The sequence below is a fragment of the Mauremys reevesii genome, linkage group 8, assembly GCF_016161935.1.
Source record: "Mauremys reevesii isolate NIE-2019 linkage group 8, ASM1616193v1, whole genome shotgun sequence".
Classification (NCBI taxonomy): Eukaryota; Metazoa; Chordata; order Testudines; family Geoemydidae; genus Mauremys; species Mauremys reevesii.
This window is the reverse complement of record NC_052630.1, coordinates 56,923,865-56,946,142: the sequence shown is the minus strand read 5'-3', so window position 1 is coordinate 56,946,142 and position 22,278 is coordinate 56,923,865. Positions and strand designations below refer to the sequence as shown.

The window sequence follows — 22,278 nt, the reverse complement described above, 5'->3', positions numbered from 1 at the left end:
GCTTTCTACCTTGTACCTGACACTAATACCTCAGCAGGGGAAGGTTTATGCTACCTATTGAAGAGACAGGTTAACAGTCTTAGAATTCCAATGCTAGAGTCGTTATTCTCATTTGTAAAATGATAGCAAGGATCCAGGAGTAGGCATATGTCACAGCTGAATTGTTTCCTGGAGCTTGAAGACAGGAAAAAGACATTCTAACTTGGTGAGGCTTATGGATGCATGGCTATGCATGGGTGGGTGCATTATTAACTCTAAACCTGAGCTAGCCACTAACACACACACATGCAATTTGTGAAGAAGTTTTGCATAGAAAGTAGTCTTGTTACAAGTGTTACTTTATTTAGTTTTATCATGCTGTCTTTCACAATTTTATTTTTAGTATCGTGAGAAAAGGTTGGAGCAAGAAAAGGAGTTATTACAGAATCAGAATACGTGGCTGCACACCGAGTTGAAAGCCAAAACAGATGAACTCTTGCTTATTTCCAGGGAAAAGGGAAATGAAATCCTTGAGCTTAAATGTAGTCTGGAGAACAAGAAAGAAGAGGTAAAGTAGTAAATAATACAAATATTTTTTCTAAGTAATTTTTAAAAAGAAAACAAAATTTAGTCAAGATACGGTAACAATTATCTAGAGTCTATACCCCTTGACTACTTGAGTGAGGAATTTTTATAGCACTGACACTCTTCACTATGGATTGAATTTCATGTAAAGGGGCAAATTTTAATGTATGTTCTTGAAGTTTTGGGTGATATGTTTTAAGGTAGGGAATTGTGCTTTTTTTCCATTATGTGCTTTGATCACTTATAGTTTGCAGGGAACGAATGTATTGATATGGACATCTAAAGTAAGGTAGAGCAATTGAAGATTATTTTTGTAAGATTAGTGATGATAAATTAGAAGTAGCTGAAAGTACAAGGTGTAATACAACAGTGCTAGTGAAAAAGTAACAGGGAGTTTTGCAAGGGAGTTCTCCAGGTGAAGGAGGATCAAATACAGCACACTTGGGGTAAGTGGATGTCTGTAGTGTGTGTTTGTGTTTGGGGGTTACTTGCTGTGTGCTGAGCTTGTGTTTGTCTGTCTGGTTGGTTGGTTGGTTGAAGGACGGTGTGCTGTGGCTGGCAGTTGGAAGCTGTGAGCTTCAAAGTAAGGTTTGAAAGCTAGAAGCCTCTGTTAATTGTCTGAGCCTTAGTCAGTGGGCAGGGCTATCAAGAAGGCCAGGGCTTTATAAAGCAGTGTGCAAGCGACCAGGGAGCTTTGCGACCGGGGCTGCTAATGGAGTTTCGCAAGGGAGTTTGGAAGGGGAGTGGGAAGGGGGCAAGGTTCACTTGCTGTTCTTTAAAACCTATAAACTAAACTACATTCAAAACGTGATTTAAACAAAACCCTTTCATTAACTAGGTAGCTGCAGGAGACAATGCAGGCAGAAGCCCAGTAGCACAGTGGGGGCTATCCAGTTTATTGCGCTGAGTGTTGCATGTATGATTACCTGCCCTGTGGGTGAGTGGCATATGTGTGCATTCCATGCAAGGAGCTCCTGGCCCTCAGAGACCACATACGGGCTTTGGAGGCCAGGATGGCAGAACTGGAGGAGCTAAGGGAGGCAGAGAGGTATGTTGATGAGACTTTCAGGGACACTAGAATTGTCCCTCCTCCAGTCAGGCGGCCCCTGCGCTGTTGAGGAGGATGAAAGGCCCAGGGAAGAAGAGCAGTCAAAGGGAGCAGAGGGAAACCTTCCCATAGTTGGGACCCTCCTTCCAGATGGTGTTAGGGTATCCTCTCGCACTGAGGTTACCTCTCTGAGGGAGAGAACTCCAGTCACTAGGAAAAGGCAGGTGTTAGTAATGGGAGATTCGATCATTAGAAACATAGCTGGGTTTGTGATGACCAGGAGAACCGTATGGTGACTTGCCTGCCTGGTGCGAAGGTTGTGGATCTCTCGAGGAATCTGGATAGATTTATGTGTAGTGCTGGGGAGGAGCTGGTGGTCATGGTACATGTAGGTACCAGTGACATAGGGAAGGGTAGGAGAGATCTCCTGGAGGCCAAATTTAGGCTGCTAGGGAAGAGACTGAAATCCAGGACCTCTATGGTGGCATTCTCAGAAATGCTCCCAGTTCCACGTGCAGGGCCAGGTAGGCAGGCAGAGCTTCAGAGTTTCAGTGCATGGATGAGACGATGGTGTAGAGAGGAGGGGTTTAGATTCATTAGGGACTGGGGAAACTTTTGTGATGGGGGAAGCCTATACAGGAGAGATGGGCTCCACCTAAACCGAAGTGGAACCAGACTGCTGGCGCTTAATATTAAAAAGGTTGTAGAGCAGTTTTTAAACTAGGAGATGGGGGAAAGCTGACTGCTGCAGAGGAGCACGTGGATCGGACAGAGACTTCTCTTAGAGGAGAGTCTATTGGTAGAGATTCTCTAGGTTATAGTCAGGAGCAGAGGATGGAAGAGGATAATGTAAGGGCCAGATCAGACGAGAAACATTCCCATAAAGAATCGGACACATCAGAAAAGGGCAGACAAATAAATAGTGACAAGTTTTTAAAGTGCTTGTACACAAATGCTAGAAGTCTAAATAATAGGTTGGGTGAACTAGAGTGCCTCGTGATAAAGGAGGATATTGATATAATGGGCATCACAGAAACCTGGTGGACTGAGGACAATCAGTGGGACACAATCATTCTGGGGTACAAAATATATCGTAAGGACAGCACAGGTCGTGCGGGGGGGGGGAGTGGCACTATATGTGAAAGAAAATGTAGACTCGAATGAAGTAAAAATCTTAAGTGAATCCACATGTTCCATAGAATCTCTGTGGATAATAATTTCATGCTCTAATAAGAATATGACATTAGGGATCTGTTATCGACCACTTGACCAGGAGAGTGATAGTGACGATGAAATGCTAAGGGAAATTAGAGAGGCTATCAAAATGAAGAACTCAATAATAGTGGGGGATTGCAGTTATCCCCATATTGACTGGGAACATGTCATCTCAGGACGAAATGCAGAGAAAAAAATTTCTATACTTTAAATGACTGCTTCTTGGAGCAGCTGGTAACGGAACCCACAAGGGGAGAGGCAACTCTCGATTCAGTCCTGAGTGGAGCGCAGGAGCTGGTCTAAGAGGTAACTATAACAGGACTGCTTGGAAATAGTGACCATAATATAACAACATTTAACATCCCTGTGGTGGGAAGAACATCTCAACAGCCCAATACTGTGGCATTTAATTTCAAAAAGGGGAACTATGCAAAAATGAGGGGGTTAGTTAAACAGAAATTAAAAGGTACAGTGACTACCGTGAAATCCCTGCAAGCTGCATGGACGCTTTTTAAAGACACCATAATAGAGGCCCAACTTAAATGTATACCCCAAATTAAGAAACACAGTAAAAACAAGAGTCACCGTGGCTTAACAACCATGTAAAATAATAAATATAAATAGGTATATCTCCAATTATTATTTATTTATCTCCTAGAACTGGAAGGGACCTCGAAAGGTCATCGAGTCCAGCCCCCTGCCTTCACTAGCAGGACCAAGTACTGATTTTTGCCCCAGATCCCTAAGTGGTCCCCTCAAGGATTGAACTCACAACCCTAGGTTTACAGGCCAGTTCTCAAACCACTGAGCTATCCGGCCTCTTTTAAAAAGTGGAAGTCAGATCCCAGTGAGGTAAATAGAAAGGAGCATAAACACTGCCAAATTAAGTGTAAAAATTAACAAGAAAAGCGAAAGAAGAGTTTGAAGAACGGCTAGCCAAAAACTCAAAAGGTAATAACAAAATGTTTTTTAAGTACATCAGAAGCAGGAAGCCTGCTAAACAACCAGTGAGGCCCCTGGATGATTGAGATACAAAAGGAGTGCTTAAAGACGATAAAGTCATTGCGGAGAAACTAAAAAGATTCTTTGCTTTAGTCTTCATGGCTCAGGATGTTAGGGAGATTCTCAAACCTGAGCTGGCTTTTGTAGGTGACAAATCTGAGGAACTGTCACAGATTGAAGTGTCACTAGAGGAGGTTTTGGACTTAATTGATAAACTTAACATTAACAAGTCACTGGGACCAGATGGCATTCACCCAAGAGTTCTGAAAGAACTCAAAGGTGAAGTTGCAGAACTATTAACTATGGTTTGTAACCTTTCTTTAAATCGGCTTCTGTACCCAATGACTGGAAAATAGCTAATGTAACGCCAATATTTAAAAAGGGCTCTAGAGGTGATCCTGGCAATTACAAACCGGTAAGTCTAACTTCAGTACTGGGCAAATTAGTTGAAACAATAGTAAAAAATAAAATTGTCAGACACATAGAAGAACATAAATTGTTGGTCAAAAGTCAACATGGTTTCTGTAAAGGGAAATCGTGTCCTACTAATCTATTATGGTTCTTTGAAGGGGTCAACAAACGTGTGGACAAGGGGGATCCGGTGGACATAGTATACTTAGATTTCCAGAAATCCTTTGACAAGGTCCCTCACCAAAGGCTCTTACGTAAATTAAGTTGTCATGGGATAAAAGGGAAGGTCCTTTCATGGATTGAGAATTGGTTAAAAGACAGGGAACAAAGGGTAGGAATAAATGGTAAATTCTCAGAATGGAGAGGGGTAACTAGTGGTGTTCCCCAAGGGTCAGTCCTAGGACCAATCCTATTCAACTTATTCATAAATGATCTGGAGAAAGGGGTAAAAAGTGATGTGGCAAAGTTTGCAGATGATACTAAGCAGACTGAAGAACTTCAAAAAGATCTCACAAAACTAAGTGATTGGGCAACAAAATGGCAAATGAAATTTAATGTTGATAAATATAAAGTAATGCATAGTGGGGAAAAAATAGCCCCCATCATATTGTATGTATAGTTGGGGTTAATTTAGCTACAACGAATCAGGAAAAAGATCTTGGAGTCATTGTGGATAGTTCTTTGAAGACGTCCACGCAGTGTGCAGAGACAGTCAAAAAAGCAAATAGGATGTTAGGAATCATTAAAAAGGGGATAGAGAATAAGACGGAAAATATATTATTGCCCTTATATAAGTCAATGGTACACCCACTTCTTGAATACCGTGTACAGATATGGTCTCCTCATCTCAAAAAAGATATACTGGCACTAGAAAAGGTTCAGAGAAGGGCAACTAAAATGATTAGGAGTTTGGAACGGGTCCCATATGAGGAGAGATTAAAGAGGCTGGGACTTTTCACCTTGGAAAAGAGGAGACTAAGGGGGAATATGATAGTTATATAAAATCATGAGTGATGTGGAGAAAGTAGATGATGAAAAGTTATTTACTTATTCCCATAATACAAGAACTAGGGGCCACCAAATGAAATTAATGGGCAGCAGGTTTAAAACAAATAAAAGGAAGTTCTTCTTCACACAGCGCACAGTCAACTTATGACACTCCTTGCCTGAGGAGATTGTGAAGACTAGGACTATAACAGCGTTTAAAAGAGAACTGGATAAATTCATGGAGGTTAAGTCCATTAATGGCTATTAGCCAGGATGGGTAAGGAATGGTGTCCCTAGCCTCTGTTTGTCAGGGTGGAGATGGATGGCAGGAGAGTGATCACTTGATCATTACCTGTTAAGTTCACTCCCTCTGGGGCACCTGGTATTGGCCGCTGTCGGTAGACAGGATACTGGGCTAGATGGACCTCTGGTCTGACCCAGTACGGCCGTTCTCATGTTAAAATATACAGAAATACAATTTCTTGCTAAAAAGAATGTTTGGGTTTTTTTAAGTATGTACAAAAAATATTGTACTGGTAATACAGCATCATTTTAGCATGTGTTTTTTGGGTTGGGGAAAAACTTTGGGCTTTATTTTCAAAATAGCTCATCACTAATCAGCTTCTGTTTAGACATGTACTTAAGTGATCAGCTCCTGTTAGGCAAGAAGTGAGATTTTCTGTCTTCTCAGTTGTCATAAGCGCCTGGATGCAAAGCACCTTTGAAAATCTGGCTGCTTTTAGATACCTGCACAGAGGCAAAATTCTTTAGAAAAACAGGCCTTTATTCTATCGCTTGTGAAATTTAAGGCTATACTGTAATTAGAAACTTTAAAATGGTCGATAATAATCAGATACTGCATTTCTGTTTAAAAAGTACCATTTGAAAAATATATGTAGTTGTAAATGAAATATAAACATCTTATGTTTCATATCTGTTATTCACACAGGTTTCCAGAATGGAGGAGCAGGTAAACAGCTTAAAATTGTCAAATGAAAATTTACAGAAACACGTGGAAGATCTTTTGACTAAATTGAAGGAGGTAAGAAAACCTTTTCTAAACTGTAATCTAGTGTGGCAACATTTAAGATAATTTTTCTAGTTAAAATACTGAAGTTATCTCCCGTATCTAATAGAATTAAGTACAATACTACCCTAATCTGCACCATTGTACCAAGGTATTGTTGGGATTGCCAATCTATAGAGGGCAGGGAGTTTATATTGCAGGCTGCAGTGTCCAGGCAAAGCAGGAAGGACTCCGATAGGGGGAGAGTATTAGTTTTAACTTACTACTCTCTTTCTTATTAAGCAACTTTGGGCAAAGGTGGGTGGGAGGAGGGTAGGAGTTTAAGAAAGCTTTTACTTAGGGCCAACAGCTTCCAACTTTTACAAAAGTTCCAGACCTTTTTTTGGGGGGAGGGTGGGGGGAGAGGACGACAAATATCCTCCTGTAATATTTGCCACGCAAATGTTGCAGCTTTTTGGAAGTGTATGAAAGCCTAAAAATAAAATTGACTGGCATATTTTCATTATCCATTCTGAGAAAAGTGCAAAGAGTAAAAATTGGAAAAGAAACGTAGAACAAACTAGATCTCTCGATTTTGTTGTAATAAGCCAATGGTACATATGATTGAAACATTGATAAATAAATGTAAAAGTGTTTTTAATGGTTTGTGCCACAACCTGATGTTTGCTTTTTCATATGTATGTATCATTTATGCGATGAATCATGTTTTCTCAAATGTAAATTAAAATGGCTGGGTTTGGAAAAAAGTCAAACTTCTGATTGGGGGGGGGGAAAATCTCATTCAATAACTTTCCCTTTTCCACATTGTTCGGTCTGTAGTACTGTATATCTGAGGAAACGTTTTTGTTTTTGAACTTCTATGTATTCTAACAGCCACAGTATAATTCTTAAACTTATAAAAACCTCACTTTGAACATAAGAACTGCCATGCTGAGTCAGACAAATGGTCCATCCATCCTGGTATTCTGTCTTCCGGCAGTGGCCAGTGCCAATTCTTCAGAGGAAATGAACAGAACCAAGCAATTATTGAGTGATCCATCTCCTGTTGTCCAGTCCTTGTTTCTGGCAGTCAGACGTTTAGGGAAACCCAGAATGTGGGGTTGCACTGCTGACCATCTTGGCCAAGAGTCATTGATCCTCCATCAACTTATCTAATTTTTTTTTTTAACCCAGTTATACTTTTAGCCTTCACAACATCCCCTGGCAACAAGTTCTACAGGGTGACTGTGCATTGTGTGAAGACCTACTTCCTTATGTTTGTTTTAAACTTGCTGCTTATTAATTTCATTGGGTAACCCTTTGTTCCTATGTTATGTCCTTATTTATTTTATCCACACCATTCATGATTTTATAGACTTCTATCATATCCCTCCTTCATTGTTGCTTCTCTAAGATGTACAGTCTATCTTTTTAACCTCTCCTCATGTGGAAGTTGTTCCATCCCTTTAATCGTTTTTGTTGCCCTTCTCTGTACCTTTTCCTATTCTAATATACCTTTCTTGAAATGGGACGACCAGAACTGCGCACACAAAGTATTCAAGTTGTAGGCATACCGTGAATTTATATAGTGGCCTTATATTTTCTGCTTTTATTTTGTCCCTTTCCTAAATGTTCCTTTAGCTTTTTTGACTGCTGCTGCAGATTGAGAAGATGTTGTCAGAGAACTAGCCACGATGACTCTAAGATCTTTCTTGAGTAGCAATAACTAATTTAGAATCCATCATTTTGTATGTATAATTGGGATTATGTTTTCCAATGTGCATTACTTTGCACTTACCAACACTGAATTTTGTTTGCCATTTTGTTCTCCCATCACCTAGTTTTGTGAGATCCCTTTGTAACTCTTTGCCGTCAACTTTAGACTTAACTATCTTGAGTAATTTAATATTGTCTGCAAACTTTACCACCTCACTGGCTTGCAACTGAAACAGAACAAGTGCTATGAATTCATGTTTTTTATTCATCAGGCAAAAGAACAGCAAGCCGGTATGGAAGAAAGATTCCATAATGAACTAAATGCCCACATAAAGTTATCCAACTTGTACAAGGTAAGTTTGGGAATGTTGGATAGATTCATATTAGAATTATATGGAAGTAGGTCCAGGGTTTGGAGTGTGGTGCAGGTCTGACTATTTTCCCAGAGCTATATTTCTGCCTATATAAGGTGTTAATGTGAGATGTGGGGATGGTACTTTTCCTTAATCCTCCAAAGTCCTGTTTAGTTTCTTCTGGCCAATAAGACTTTTATCACATGCATTTTCATTAAAAGGAACAGATCTCTCAAAAACTTCATAGACAGCATAGGACACTATGCATAGATGTGCTCTGACATGTTGAAAGAAGGATATGGGAAAATAAGCTTGAGTTGGGCAGTTGATGTGGCCCAATGCTTGAAATGACCATAACTTTGTAGGCTGTGGTAATGATGGTGTTCTATTTCACACTGCATTTAAAATTTTACATTGCTCAGCTCAGACCTGCTATTTTACTTCATTCTACAGACTAAGCAAAACTGCCTTTAAAATAATAGAGGAAGTATCTTACCTACTGTATGGAATTTCCTTGTATTGTAAATGTGTTAATCATGATAAAGTGCCATGCTCACTAATCAGTGGTATTAATCAATGCTCGTGCCACTTATTTTGTAGTCTTGCAATATTCTTGTGCATGGCTCCTAAATTATTCTCCTTAACCTCTGAGGATAGAACAAGAAGCAATGGACTTAAACTGCCCTTGCAGCAATTTAGGTTGGACATTAGGAAAAGCTTCCTAACTGTCAGGATGGTTAAGCATTGGACTAAATTGCCCAGGGAGGTTGTGGAATCTCAGTCATTGGAGATTTTTAAGAGCAAGTTAGACAAATACCTGTCAGGAATGATCTAAATAATAAGTCCTGCCATGAGTGTAGGGGGACTGGACTAGATGACCTCAAGGTCCCTTCCAGGCCTATGATTCTCTGAATTATATGTATGTGTATGTATACTTATATTTAATAATATATAAATAGAAGTTTGCTGCTCTTTTAAGTATATAAAAATAAATATTTGCTTAACAAGGTTCATTATACATGAAGTTTTTATGAAACAAATTTTGTTTGTAAGAAAAATCTACAAAAAATGTAATTGGCCTCTAATTTTAGCGCCACAGTTTTTGAGTGTCCATCTTATATAGGGCCGATTTGCAGAGTTGCTGAGCATCCGCAGTGTCTGTAGACTTCAACAGGAATTGTGGTTTCTCGTCACTGAAAATCAGATCCTTGCTGTCTAAATCTGGGCACCCAAAATTAGAGGCAAGTTCTAGAGAGGTGTGGGCCTTGAGTTCTTTCTGCTTCAGTTGCTCTCCCTTTAAAATGGAGGATAATGTTTTTTCACAGTAGTGTTACAAAGCAGTAATTCTATTGTTTGTACAGTAAATCACATTGAGATTCTCAAAAGAAGGAGCTGTTCAAGTGAAAAGTATAGTGTAAGTGCTAGCTTGCCAAAAGCATTTATATCTAAGAACGAAAACCTCATACTTTAGAAAAAGTTTATAAATTTGATTTTTTTATAGAAAGCTGGGCGCCTAAAAATACTGCTGAAATACAGCCATGCAAACATGTTAAATAACTTTGGTAATGTCAACAACTAACCATTTTTCTCTAAAATGGGGAGTTAGCACCTGAATTTCAAGACCTTTAATTACAGTATTGCCGGGACTTAAACTAAGGGACAACTGTTTCCAATTACAGTAATACCGTGGTGTGTGTTACATATTTATGCCAACATCTTGTTGATTCCTGACCTCTGAGGAGCTACCTTATTTGTAACTGTTCAGTAACAAAAGATTAAATAATACACTTGTATTTAGAGTGCTGCAGATGATTCAGAAGCAAAGAGCAATGAGCTGACACGAGCAGTAGAGGAGCTGCACAAGCTTTTGCAAGAAGCAGGTGAAGGTGAGAAGCTACTTACAAGAATTGCATAATTTTTAATGGTTTTGGTTCCTGTTTAGTTAAACAGTTTGAGTAAAACCACCCCCAAAACAGTGGCAGTTGTGAAGGGAATTTTTTCTCTATTCATCTGTGGGAAATGTTATTTAAATGTTTTGTTGAATTGTCTTGTTATAGTTATAAAAAAATCTTCATACATTCCCATGATGTCCAAGTGTACTTGTAGAATTTTCTTAACACTATTGTGATTTTGAGAAGATATAATTTCTGCAGAACGTCTTTAAAGAAATTTGACCTGTGTCTTCATGTCAGTCTCATTATTTTAGATTGGCTTGTCCTAATCTTGCTGTTTAATTTTTAGCCCTCTTCTGCGTTCAGCAGAATACCAGTTAATGCTTTCTTTGTAAGATGAATGTCCTTCTCAGAAGACATTTAAGAAATCTCTTTTAAGATACTTGTGTATACTTCACTCTTTTTAAAGAAAGAAAAAAATTATATGTAATTTTAGCTAACAAAGCAACAGAGGATCATTTGGCTGAGATGGAGGAGTCTAAAACTGCAATGGAAAAAGAACTCAGAGAGAAGATTAGCAAGTTAGAGAAAGAACTGGAGAATGCTAATGATTTACTTTCTGCTACAAAACGTAAAGGTAGGATAACACTTGAACTTTTTGTAAGTGCCAGATTTTATATACTAAGTAATTTTCAAAAAGGGGTTTTGCATTGCAGTTTCTAAAGCAAATAAGTGCACTAAATCTTCATCTTAAAACATATGATAGTATCTGGGTACAATATTATGTAGTAGAGATCAATCTGAATATATCTGCTAGAGTCCAAATATCAGAGAAAATCAATTACTGTTGTGTTTTGTTTTAATTTTATAAAATGTTGAAGGTAGCCCTTTTTTTTTTTTCTTTCACCCTACTAGAGTGTCACTTGTAGTTTTGACACAGTTGAGTTCTGCCAGCCATTGTATTTTGGGGCATCCCTGCTATTTAAATTGTTTACATTTTGTGATTGAAGACTCGAGAATCTGACAATGAGATTGTTTGAACACTTATAACTAGACTGGACAAAGAACTATAGAATATATTATAAAGAACAATTTTACAGTAGAATTAGGTGTATCTTATTTCTAATGTCTAAGATTTTAGAACCAAATGGAATTTTTTCCTAGTTGTTATTTTTGAGGAGAAGGTTGATAAGACCTTATTTGTAGTGATTGTTGTCTATGTACAGTATGTGTGTTTGTCGTTGAGCATATGTGCATAGTATTTGTGTACTAGATATAGAATGTAAGCATCTGTGGAATACTTTCTCTCTATTTTATGTATGATTTGATATATGTTTTGGGATTTTAACCTATCCAGGAGCCATACTGTCTGAGGAAGAGCTGACAGCCATGTCTCCTACTGCTGCAGCGGTAGCTAAAGTGGTGAAACCTGGAATGAAGTTAACTGAGGTAGGTGGAATTAGTTTATTATAAATTGATGACTCAAAATCCATTTATCTATTTGGGTCTTTGACTAAAATCTTTCTTACCACATTAACAACATGGATACAAAGTATTTACTCAAGTGTCCATGGCCCTAATCCAGCAAAGCACTTGATCGCTGCTACACTTTGGAGGTTCACTCAGAACAGTATGGATTGTGTCACTGCCTTCCCTGTAACCCTAGGTGCTTCTGTGCTCTGCGGCTTTGGCTCAGAGTGCTGACACCATCAGCTTGCTTACAGCATAGTGACCTTACCCTGACTTCCACCAGACTGGTTACTCCTTGCAGGATGACACCAAGGCTCTTCCAGTCCTGAGTCTCCATGGAACAGTCTCCTTTGTACTACTCAGCTCCTCTCACTGTAGCACTCAAACCATATCAAGTTTACTGCTCCTTTAAAGAGACAGTACACAGCACCAGCCTATTAGTTTGGCTAAGGCTATTACTCTTCAGTTTGAAATGCCACACTCATATGGTTGTGTAATAATACAAGATTAAGTTTATTAACAAAGAACAGATATTTAAGTGGTACCAAGTAGGAGGAATTAAGATAGAAATGGTTACAAACGAACAAAAGTAAAAATATGATTCTAAGACTAAAATCTAACTTAACAAACTAGAATCTTTTTTTCTTCAAAGTAGTTTTTTCACCACAGTCATTCTTCCAGCATGGCTGGCCAGTCTCAAGCCAGGATCCAACATAGAACCCAGAGTCTGCTTTCTTTGTCTCCTCAGGTGAAAGATGCAAAAATGGCTTTCCCTCTCTGCTCATATCCTTCTTATCTTTGTTTTTGAAGTCAGGAAGTCTTCCTTGCGGCTCAGCTTGCTGTGTCCACCAGGAAGCTGATGTCATGTTAATTTTTGCAGTCTCCTCCCCTACATCATGGTTTATCGACTCCAATTGCTATTTTGGTTGCTTTGTTTACCTTTTATGTGAATATACTTCCATTGTGTCTCCTTGCTCAATTTACATTGGCGACACCATTCAAGCAGGTGGAACCACATTCCTTTGTGCCTTAAACCCTATGTGCCAAGCACATTTTAAGAACATGTTTCCATCACATATTTATAATTTTTCATATATCACCCCGCACAATATTGTTAATGATCGTCATGTTACTAGTTTGCATATGATACCTCACATGACACCATTTAGATACAGACTGTGATAACAGTGAGTTGGGGTACACTGACCTGGTCAGGCTTCCTGAGACTAACTGTTAGATACCAGGGACCCCTCTTGGCCCCTCAGATGCTCTAAGGCAGGGGTTCTCGGATCTTTGTACTGGTGACCCCTTTCACACAGCAAGCCTCTGAGTGCAACTCCCTTTATACATTAAAAACACTTTTTTATATATTTAACACCATGATAAATACTGGAGGTAAAGCGGGGCTTGGGGTGGAGGCTGACAGCTCATGACCCCCCATGTAATAACCTCATGACCCCCGACCCCCAGTTTGAGAACCCCTGCTCTAAGGGTCACAATCACGTGATCTAAATCAATGGGTTTATTCACATGCATCCAACGAATTGGGTATTCACCCACGAAAGCTCATGCTCCAAAACTTCTGTTAGTCTATAAGGTGCCACAGAACTCTTTGCTGCTTTTACAGATCCAGACTAACACGGCTACTCCTCTGATACTTCACATGCTTAAAGTTAAACGTGCTAAAATGTTTTGCTGTGTAATGGTCTTAGTGGGTTAAAAAGCACTAATGTCAAGGTTTTTTATGAAACATAAAAAGAGAGAGTGTTTCTTCAGTCCTGAAAACGTCATATCCAATCACATGTGAATCTGGTCATCATTTTATTTGTGCACACCAGTTTTTTTACAATGCTGAGAGCTTTTCCTTCTGTCACTGTCATAAGGGATGCTCCGAATGTGTCAAAATAAGCTGAACTTTAAGGTGTTCTCTATGATGGAACTAATTGTACTTTTGTAGAAAGAATGGATTTAGTTGTATAAGATTATTTTTTTTATCTTTCTTGTTCTCTCCTTTCTCCAACCACTAAAGATACTGATTCCAAAATGAAACTTTTGTTTACTGCTAAACTTGGTATTGCTAAGGTTTTTATTGTTTGATCTGCCATCTATGAATTTTGATCTGTCAGATATCTAGTTAGAACATATTTAAGATTTGCCCTATTATAGTTCGTGTTGAATTGCTGTAGTTACACAATAACTTGAAAAATGGCAAGTATTTAGCATTAGGGATGATAACATCACAGAATATTTGCATCATTAACTAATATAAAGCTTAAACCAATTAGTTATTCAACTCAGAGAATGCAGTTGAAAAGATTACCTTAATATAAAATCTGTTAGAGAATGTGATGTAAAACATGTATATCAAATGTGTGAATTAATAGTCATTAGATAAGTGTGTTTTGAGGTGATTGGTTACACTTTTCAAAAAAATGTTTTCTTGACACAGCTTTACAATGCGTATGTGGAAACACAGGATCAGCTACTTCTGGAGAAGCGGGAAAATAAGAGAATTAATAAGTATTTGGATGAAATAGTACAGGAAGTGGAAGCCAAAGCACCAATTTTAAAACGGCAACGTGAAGAGTATGAACGGTCACAAAAAGCTGTAGCCAGTTTGTCTGCTAAGCTTGAACAAGCTATGAAGGTCAGTATGGATATAAAAAAGAAAGGCAGGAAATGACTTGTATAGAGCATGCAGAAAATTTATTGTGCTAATCCCCTAAATTTGTAAACATAGTGAATGGATTCTAGTAAATGATGTGTTGTGCAAAAGAAACTGTTTTGTGCTTTCCAGTTTTTGAGCGGTTATGGACAAGATTGTTCATGATCTCTGTTACAGTTCTAGAACAGTGTGTTTGCCTGTAGTCTTGTGACCTTCTGTGAGAAGAAAACAAATTTATAATTAAGGCCTTACATAGTTGATCTTAATTTGCAAGGGGGTACCAAAAATAGGGGATTGAGTAACTAAACAAAATGGGATTTCCAATTCCAATTAATTATCATGGAAATTGGGTTTCCAAATCCTTTAGGCAGCTTTGAAGAATATAATCCTATCATTTTACTGTGTGGCGTTATGAAAAGTAATTAAAGTATAATCTGCAAAAGTAATTATTTGGTTTCTTTTACTTTTGATTGTGGAAAAAGACACTTTACAGACTCCAGCCTCAAAGGAGTAAACAAATACTTGGTTGCTTTGAGGCACAATAGCTGTATTTTTACTACAGTTATTCAGAAAAAAAGTCACCATATTTGGCATGATCACTGTAGCAGGAAGTGTTGATCAATTCTGAGTTTGTAGATGTTTTATATGAAAATATATTTGTTTTTTTTTATAGGAAATTCAGCGATTGCAAGAGGACACTGATAAAGCCAATAAGCATGCTTCTGTACTAGAAAGAGAGAACCAAAGACTGGAAATACAAGTGAAAGACCTTTCACAGCAGGTTAGAACAAATATTACTTATTTCTTTTTCCTAATACAGTAGTGGAATTCTCCCACTCTTGTTAACTCAGTGATCAGTTGCTGTATTGTACATTCTGAGAATGGCTTTGTGAAGTACACCTCTGATGTTGCTGATGTCCTTAAAAGCATTTCCCTGGGGCAGTGTACTATTTCCATTTCTGCTTATAAAATTAGATTAAGTTCAACTTATCAAAAGCTTAAGTCATCTTTGGGAGAACATGATGCATGTCTGACCTAGAAAATTGCAATATGAATTGGATTTTGTTTTTTGGAAGTGGAAAGTCCACTGATCTGAGCACGGGATCGTGAGCCAGGAATACCTGAGTTCAAGTTCTGACTCTAACCTGGATTCTGTGACCTTGGGCAAAGAACTGAACCTCTGTCTCACTGTAAAGGGATAACTCCTACTAACCTCAGAGGGTTTTAGTGAAATTTAATTCATATTTGTAAAGAAAACTGTGCCATTCAATTTTAATTCTAGACAGAATACTTTATAGAAAGTTAGAAAGTACAGAACTCAAGTGTTTTGCTTCTAAAGAGTTTGTCTGTAAAAATAAATTTTGAAAACCAAATGTAAGTTATAGTTTTATAACCTGAATGTTCTTTTTCAGGTGAGAGTGCTTTTAATGGAACTTGAGGAAGCCAGAGGCAATCATGTAATTCGTGATGAAGAAGTGAGCTCTGCTGACATAAGTAGCTCTTCTGAAGTAATATCCCAGCATCTAGTCTCCTACAGAAATATTGAGGAACTTCAGCAGCAGAATCAGCGTCTCTTGGTGGCTCTTCGGGAGCTTGGGGAGGCTAGAGAAAAAGAGGAACAAGAAACGACTTCATCTAGGTAAACTTTCCTCCCTCAGCAAAGTTTTCATACTTGCCAGTAACAGGACATGAAAGTAAAGGGTTTAATCTGTAGCAAGGTAGACTTCGGTCAGTTATTAGGAAAAACTTTCTAACTATGATGATAGTTAAACTCTGGAATAAGCTTCAAAGGGAGGTTGTGAAATTCCCATCGTTGGCAGATTTTTAAAATCAGGTTGGACAAATACCTGTCAGGGATTGTCCCTGGAAAACAGTGGGCTGAACTTGGTGACTTCTTGAGGTCCCTTCCAGCCCTTCATTTCTATGGTTGCATGTTAAGCAGAAGAATTTTCATGTTGAGGTTTATTTGCAAAAGCGATAATTATTTTCAAAATCATTAGTCAGCCAAAATTTAGGCTGCAGATTAAAATTATTGCTAGGCTTCATATTGCATCTCTTCTTTTTTCCACTATTTTCAGTTCAACCCGCACAAACCTTGCCACCTTCTATATATTCTTCCAAAACGTTGGCACTTTTATAACTTCTTGAAATGGGGCTTCACATTTTCCAAACATAAATATGTTGATGGATGAAAACATGCCAAGCCCCCAGTCTTAATTTGTGCCTTACATTTATGTAATAGGAGTTGCATTGAATGCTAGGTTTTTAACTTTGCCTAAGGATTTCCATATTTTCTAAAAGAATGTTAATCTATTTAGGCAAAGTGAGTTTAAGATTTTTGGGGTGATAGTGTTCCCTTAATAAGTACTTTACGTTTAATAGTTACTCTTCATAGTTGATGACTAATAGTTGATTTGTATTGTCACCAAATGATTGGTGAATAAAGACTGCACACAGTTATATTATGGCTCAGGTGAGTGGCTGCAACTTCATTTATTGGGCTAAATTTGAAATAGCAAAGCCCATTACTGGAATTAAAGCTGGTCCAATGTGCTTATATCCTCAAACTATGACCATAACAGACAAGTTTCCTAGCGGACTCCACCCTGTGCAATACATTTGCAACTAAATTCCCCCAACCTATCCCAATTTTTGTTTGAAGAAATGTGCATGAATAAGAGGCTGCCTCTAAATTGTTCTTGGTGGAAAAGGCCCTTCCCCTCTTGCCATTCATAGAATCATAGAACAGGAAGGGACCTCAAGAGGTCATCTAGTACAGTCCCCTGCATTCATCTCATGACTGAGTATTATCTAAACCAGCATTTCTCAAATGTGGCCAGTGGGGGCTTTTTTTGCAGTCACAGCCTTCTGGGTGGTTATTGATTTGGGGGGGTGGGGCAAAGCAATGGCCCCTCTCTGAAGACACGAAAGCTGGAGAAGCAGGCAGCCAGTGAGTTCCCCACCTTCCCGGGGCGGTGGGGTTGGGCTTCAGCCCTGGGGTGACAGGTGGCAGGCTCCAGCCATGGGGCTTTGGGTTCTGTTTCCCGAGCTCACCACCCTTCCTATTACCTCTGACCCCCACTGCCTCCCCTAGTGCCCCATTTCCCCTGGCTCCCGCTGCCTCCATACCCACCTCCCCATCCAGGGCTCAGTTTATCCCCGGATTGCCTGGGCTGAGTAAGTCTGCTGTGAAAAGTGATATTAACAAATATCACTTTTCACAGCAGACTTAGTAACTAGCAAGTCTAAATAAAAAAGCAACCAAAAAAGCAAAAGAAACAATAAGAAAAAATACAAGAACGTGCAAAGCACTTTATTTGTGTTTCTATTCTGTTTAGGTCCAGTAAAGAATAGAGACAACTATACATTATTTTTATTATTGAATCTGCAACAAAAAAAAATCCTACATACACGTCCGAATCATTGTAATTTATGTGCATATTCGTTTGTTTTTCCTGAAGTTAATTAAGTGTTTTAGGGAAAAATTTCACTCTGAGGCCACCAAAAAATTTGTTGTGAGAACCCCGATCTAGACCATCCCTGATAGGTGTTGGTTTAACCTGCTCTTAAAATCTCTAATGATGGCGATTCCACAGCCTCCCTGGGCAATTTATTCCAGTGCTTAATCACGCTGACAGGAAGTTTTTCCTAATGTCCAGCCTAAACCTCTCTTGCTGCAATTTAAGCCCATTGCTTCTTGTCCTATCCTCAGCGGTTAAGAAGAACAATTTTTCTCCCTCCTCCTTGTAACAACCTTTTATGTACTTGAAAACTGTTAACATGTACCCTCTGTCTCCTTTTTTCCAGATTAAACAAACCCAATTTTTTCACTCTTCCCTCATAGATCATGTTTTCTAGTCTTTAATCATTTTTGTTGTTGTTCTCTGGACTCTCTCCAATTTGTCCACATCTTTCCTGAAATGTGGTGCCCAGAACTGGATACAATACTCTGGTTGAGGCCTAATTAGCAGGGAGTTAGCAGAAGAATTACTTCTTGTGTCTTGCCTACACTCCTGTTAATATACTCCAAAATGATGTTGTGTTTTTTTTTTTGTAGTATTACACTGACTCATATTATTTAGCTTCTCACTATTCCCCACCCCCCTCCCTTTCTTTCTGTCTCCCTTCCTAGGCATCTATTTTTTGTTTGTGTGGAACTGATTGTTGTTGCTTGCTGGAGTGGGAGTACTTTGCATTTGTTTTTATTTTTTTTTTTTTTTTTCTTTCAGACCATCTTTTCATTTTCAATTTTTTTTTATTTATTTATTTATTCTCCAACACTTGCTCCCCCCTCCCAGCTTCAGCTTCATATCATCACTATGCTATTATCTAATTATCTGATGAAAGATAAAAGAAAGAGAACAGAACCCAGAACTGATCCCTCCAGGATCATTGCCCCAGCATGATGACTGACCTCTGACTCTGACTCGGTTTTCCAACAGCCAATTTACCCACCAACCCACACCTTATAGCAGAGATTGCATTTCATTTTTTTTTTTTTTTGTTTATTCATGAGTCATGTGAGACCATATCAAAGCAGAGAAGAAGTCAAGATATGACATCTCCCCCCCATCTTCCTTCCCCTTGCTTTGTCAAAGAAAGTCTGGTTGGTTTTGTTTGGTTGTTGTTTTTTGTGAAACCTGTGCATTGCTGCCTGTATATTATTTATATATATATTAATTATCTTATTATTTGCTTAATTATTTGCTTTTTTATTTTCCGGGTTATGGTTACTAGCTGACTGGTCTCTGTTTGTCTGTAATTTATTTTTTTTTTTTTTATTTTTTTATTTTCCTTTTTCTTTTTTTTCTCTTCTTTTCTCTTTTCTCTTATTTCTCCTATTTTGATGGATCATTTCAGATCACAGACCACAGTCAGCTCCTTCAGTAGTCAGTTTCATCAGGAACTCTCTAGGGACTTATTAATCAGGTGGAAGATATCTAAGGTGTCTTAAGTAATTTTTAAGTTTTTTTTTTCTTTTTTTTTCTCTTTTTTCTCTTTCTCACCTTCCTCATTTGTCAGATCATGTCCAATCACTATCAACCTTCTTGGTGAAAACCAAAACAAAGAAGCCATTAAGCACCTCTGCCATTTCCACATTTTCTGTTATTGTTCCCCACCTCCACCTTGTCCTTGGTCTTCCTCTTGCTTCTAATGTATTTGTAGAATGTTTCCTTGTTACCCTTTATGTCTCTAGCTAGTTTGATCTCGTTTTGTGGCTTGGCCTTTCTAGTTTTGCCCCTACATACTTGTGGTGTTTGTTTATATTCATCCTTTGTAATATGACCTAGTTTCCACTTTTTGTAGGACTCTTCTTTGATTTCCTGGTTAAGCCAGGATGCTCATGGAAGGTGAAAAAATCCCATCTCTTAGGCAGGTCTGTGATATGGGGACCAATGCCAATCAGCCATAGCCTACAGCAGTGTTGGGCGACCTGCGTTTCACAGGCCGCATGGGGCCCATCAGGGTAAGCTGATTGCAGGCTGCAAGACATTTTACGGACATTGACTGTCCATAGGCACAGCCCCCCGTGGCTCTCAGTGGCCGTGGTTCGCTGTTCCCAGCCAATAAGAGCTACAGGAAGCAGTGGCCTGCACATCCCTGCAGCCTACTGCTTCCCACAGCTCCCATTGGCCAGAACGGGAAACCGCAGCCATTGGGAGCTGCAGGGGGCCATGCCTGCGGACGGTCAACGTCCACAAAATGTCTCGCAGCCTGCAATCCGCTTACCCTGATGGGCCCCATGCAGCCTGTGAGATGCAGGTTGCTCACCACTGGCCTAGAGCATGGCAGGAAATGTGACAGAGACTTGGCACCCTGGCCAACAAATAGTAGTCCAGCTGTGCTCCAATAAAATCAGAGTCTAAAAGATTGCCAGGGGATAGGAAGATCCTCTTGCAAGCAGAGTGCAGGAATATATTTCCTTGTAGTATCCAATTTATCCCATCAATATATGTGGGGAAGAGGTAGCCATCCCCCTGCTTAAGAGGAGGGAATCTCTATTTCCCCAGTCAGATTAATCAGTGGCATAGCAGAACATGTTTTGTGTTTGGTAAATGGACAGTTTAACAAGGTACTATAATTGTACCTAAAAGTTAAAACAACTGAGAGCTCAGATAAGATGAGCAATAGGATATCTGCAGATATGTGACTCTGAGTTATGTTTGCTTACTTTTTAAAAGAAAATTTGTTAAAGTCCAAGGGCCTTGTCCAGTCCCTGTATCTTTGCTCAGAACTCTCAGTGATACTAATTAAAGTTCCAAGGATGGAATAAACAGTTTTTAAGGCCTCTTGTGATTAAATAGTTTAAATACCTCTGTAAAAATGCCACCTTGGCTAATAATCATTGCTGTCTAAATACAGTTAAAAAGAAAACAAAATCCTGTCTTTTCTCTGTTTCAGAATTTCTGAGCTGCAGAGTCAACTTGAGGAAGCCATCCATGAGTTAGAGAAACTGCGTGAAGCACGTCATGTTCAACTGCAGCTTGTAGACTCTATAGTTCGTCAGCGAGATATGTACCGCGTACTGTTAGCTCAGACAACTGGAGTTGTCATTCCAGTGCAAGGTTAGGCTTGTGTTAGAAACTCATAAGTTTCCACAGTAGTTGATAGCTTTCTAAAAAGATTTATGGAGAGGATTGCAACCTTTCTTTAGTTTGTCTGTGGTGTTCAGTGTTTGTCATTAGATGGCTTATGGAAAATATGAAATATATAAGTTTTTTGCTCTAAGAACTCCTAGCCTGCCCAACACCAAGTGACTGAGATTCAGTCTTCTGTTTGTATATTTGGTGGTTTTAAAATGTAGCTTTTATTTTTATAAAGCTTCAAGTATGTTGCCAGAGGAGATTTCTTTTACATCAACCCCAAAACGTTCAACTATGCCTCAGGCCATGTCAACTCCTGCTCCAGTATCAATGACTGAGACAGCAGAGGCAGTAGAGGCTAAGGCTGCCCTTAAACAGGTACACTGAATTTTTTTAATAAACATTTCAAATAATTTGTTTCTTTTTTCACCTTGTAATCTTCTTAATGATTGTTCCTTAATGCTTGCTGTAGCTGCGGGAAGTTTTTGAGAACTACAGAAAAGAAAAGGCAGAGAATGACAAACTGCTAAATGAACAAAATGAAAAACTTCAGGAGCAAGTCACAGACTTGCGGTCGCAGAATGCTAAGATGTCCACCCAACTTGAATTTGCCTCCAAACGGTTGGTGATTATTACATTTCCAAGTAGAACTCCATTTTCTTGGCTTATATGTGAGAAAACAAGCTAATTGCTTGGTGTTAGACTATATAGTATGTTTGTTGATATGAACTGCCAATAAAATACCCATGTTTCCAGTTGAGTGAGTGTGCAGTTGCCACACACAGGCAAATGTAGGTGCATTTTTACATGGCAACTTTATAATTCCACAAAAAGCCCAAAACGGATAGCATGTTGCTACTCAAAAAAAAAAAAAAAAGTACCAGTGTTACTTAATCCAAAGTGGGAGCTCATAATAAATTCTTTATTTAAAAACAAAAACCAAGAAATCCAACGACGGAACAACCCAAACATGAAACTTTGGATCCTTTATTTGAAATACAACTTATTGGATGAAAGCCAAAGAGAGAGAGAAACCTTATATTTTTTTTAAGCCATAGGAGCTTCAGTAAGTTGAAGAGAAGGGTCTGTTTATCCTGTGTTAATTGGTCGTTATTTGTTAAGAACTAGCCATACTTGAATATTTGAGTTAATATTATGCATCATATTCAGAAACTTGATATGAAATGGAGCAGTGCTTTAGAAAAACCTATTTAATTTGCATTCACTTTTCCAATTCGGCTAACCTTTTACAAGGCTAATATCTCTATAAAATCATGCTTCAAACTGGTACATGAAAACATAGCATGTTCATATGAGTGTATGCACCCACCTTGTAATTCAATGCAAGTCATTTAACTTAGGAAT

General features: G+C 38.7%; 1 protein-coding gene across 3 annotated transcripts in view; it reads left to right on the top strand.

Moving 5' to 3' along the window:
* The window catches only part of TPR (translocated promoter region, nuclear basket protein), a 76,429-nt gene that overhangs the window by 11,433 nt on the left and 42,718 nt on the right, over nucleotides 1-22,278 (top strand). For all 3 annotated transcript variants that reach the window (XM_039486747.1, XM_039486746.1, XM_039486745.1), the window contains exons 6-17: nucleotides 383-547; nucleotides 6,177-6,269; nucleotides 8,222-8,302; nucleotides 10,101-10,188; nucleotides 10,691-10,831; nucleotides 11,552-11,643; nucleotides 14,114-14,311; nucleotides 15,003-15,110; nucleotides 15,742-15,968; nucleotides 20,732-20,895; nucleotides 21,152-21,291; nucleotides 21,386-21,534. In XM_039486747.1, coding sequence (XP_039342681.1) covers nucleotides 383-547; nucleotides 6,177-6,269; nucleotides 8,222-8,302; nucleotides 10,101-10,188; nucleotides 10,691-10,831; nucleotides 11,552-11,643; nucleotides 14,114-14,311; nucleotides 15,003-15,110; nucleotides 15,742-15,968; nucleotides 20,732-20,895; nucleotides 21,152-21,291; nucleotides 21,386-21,534 — 1,646 coding nt within the window. The remainder of the gene's footprint in view (nucleotides 1-382; nucleotides 548-6,176; nucleotides 6,270-8,221; nucleotides 8,303-10,100; nucleotides 10,189-10,690; nucleotides 10,832-11,551; nucleotides 11,644-14,113; nucleotides 14,312-15,002; nucleotides 15,111-15,741; nucleotides 15,969-20,731; nucleotides 20,896-21,151; nucleotides 21,292-21,385; nucleotides 21,535-22,278) is intronic.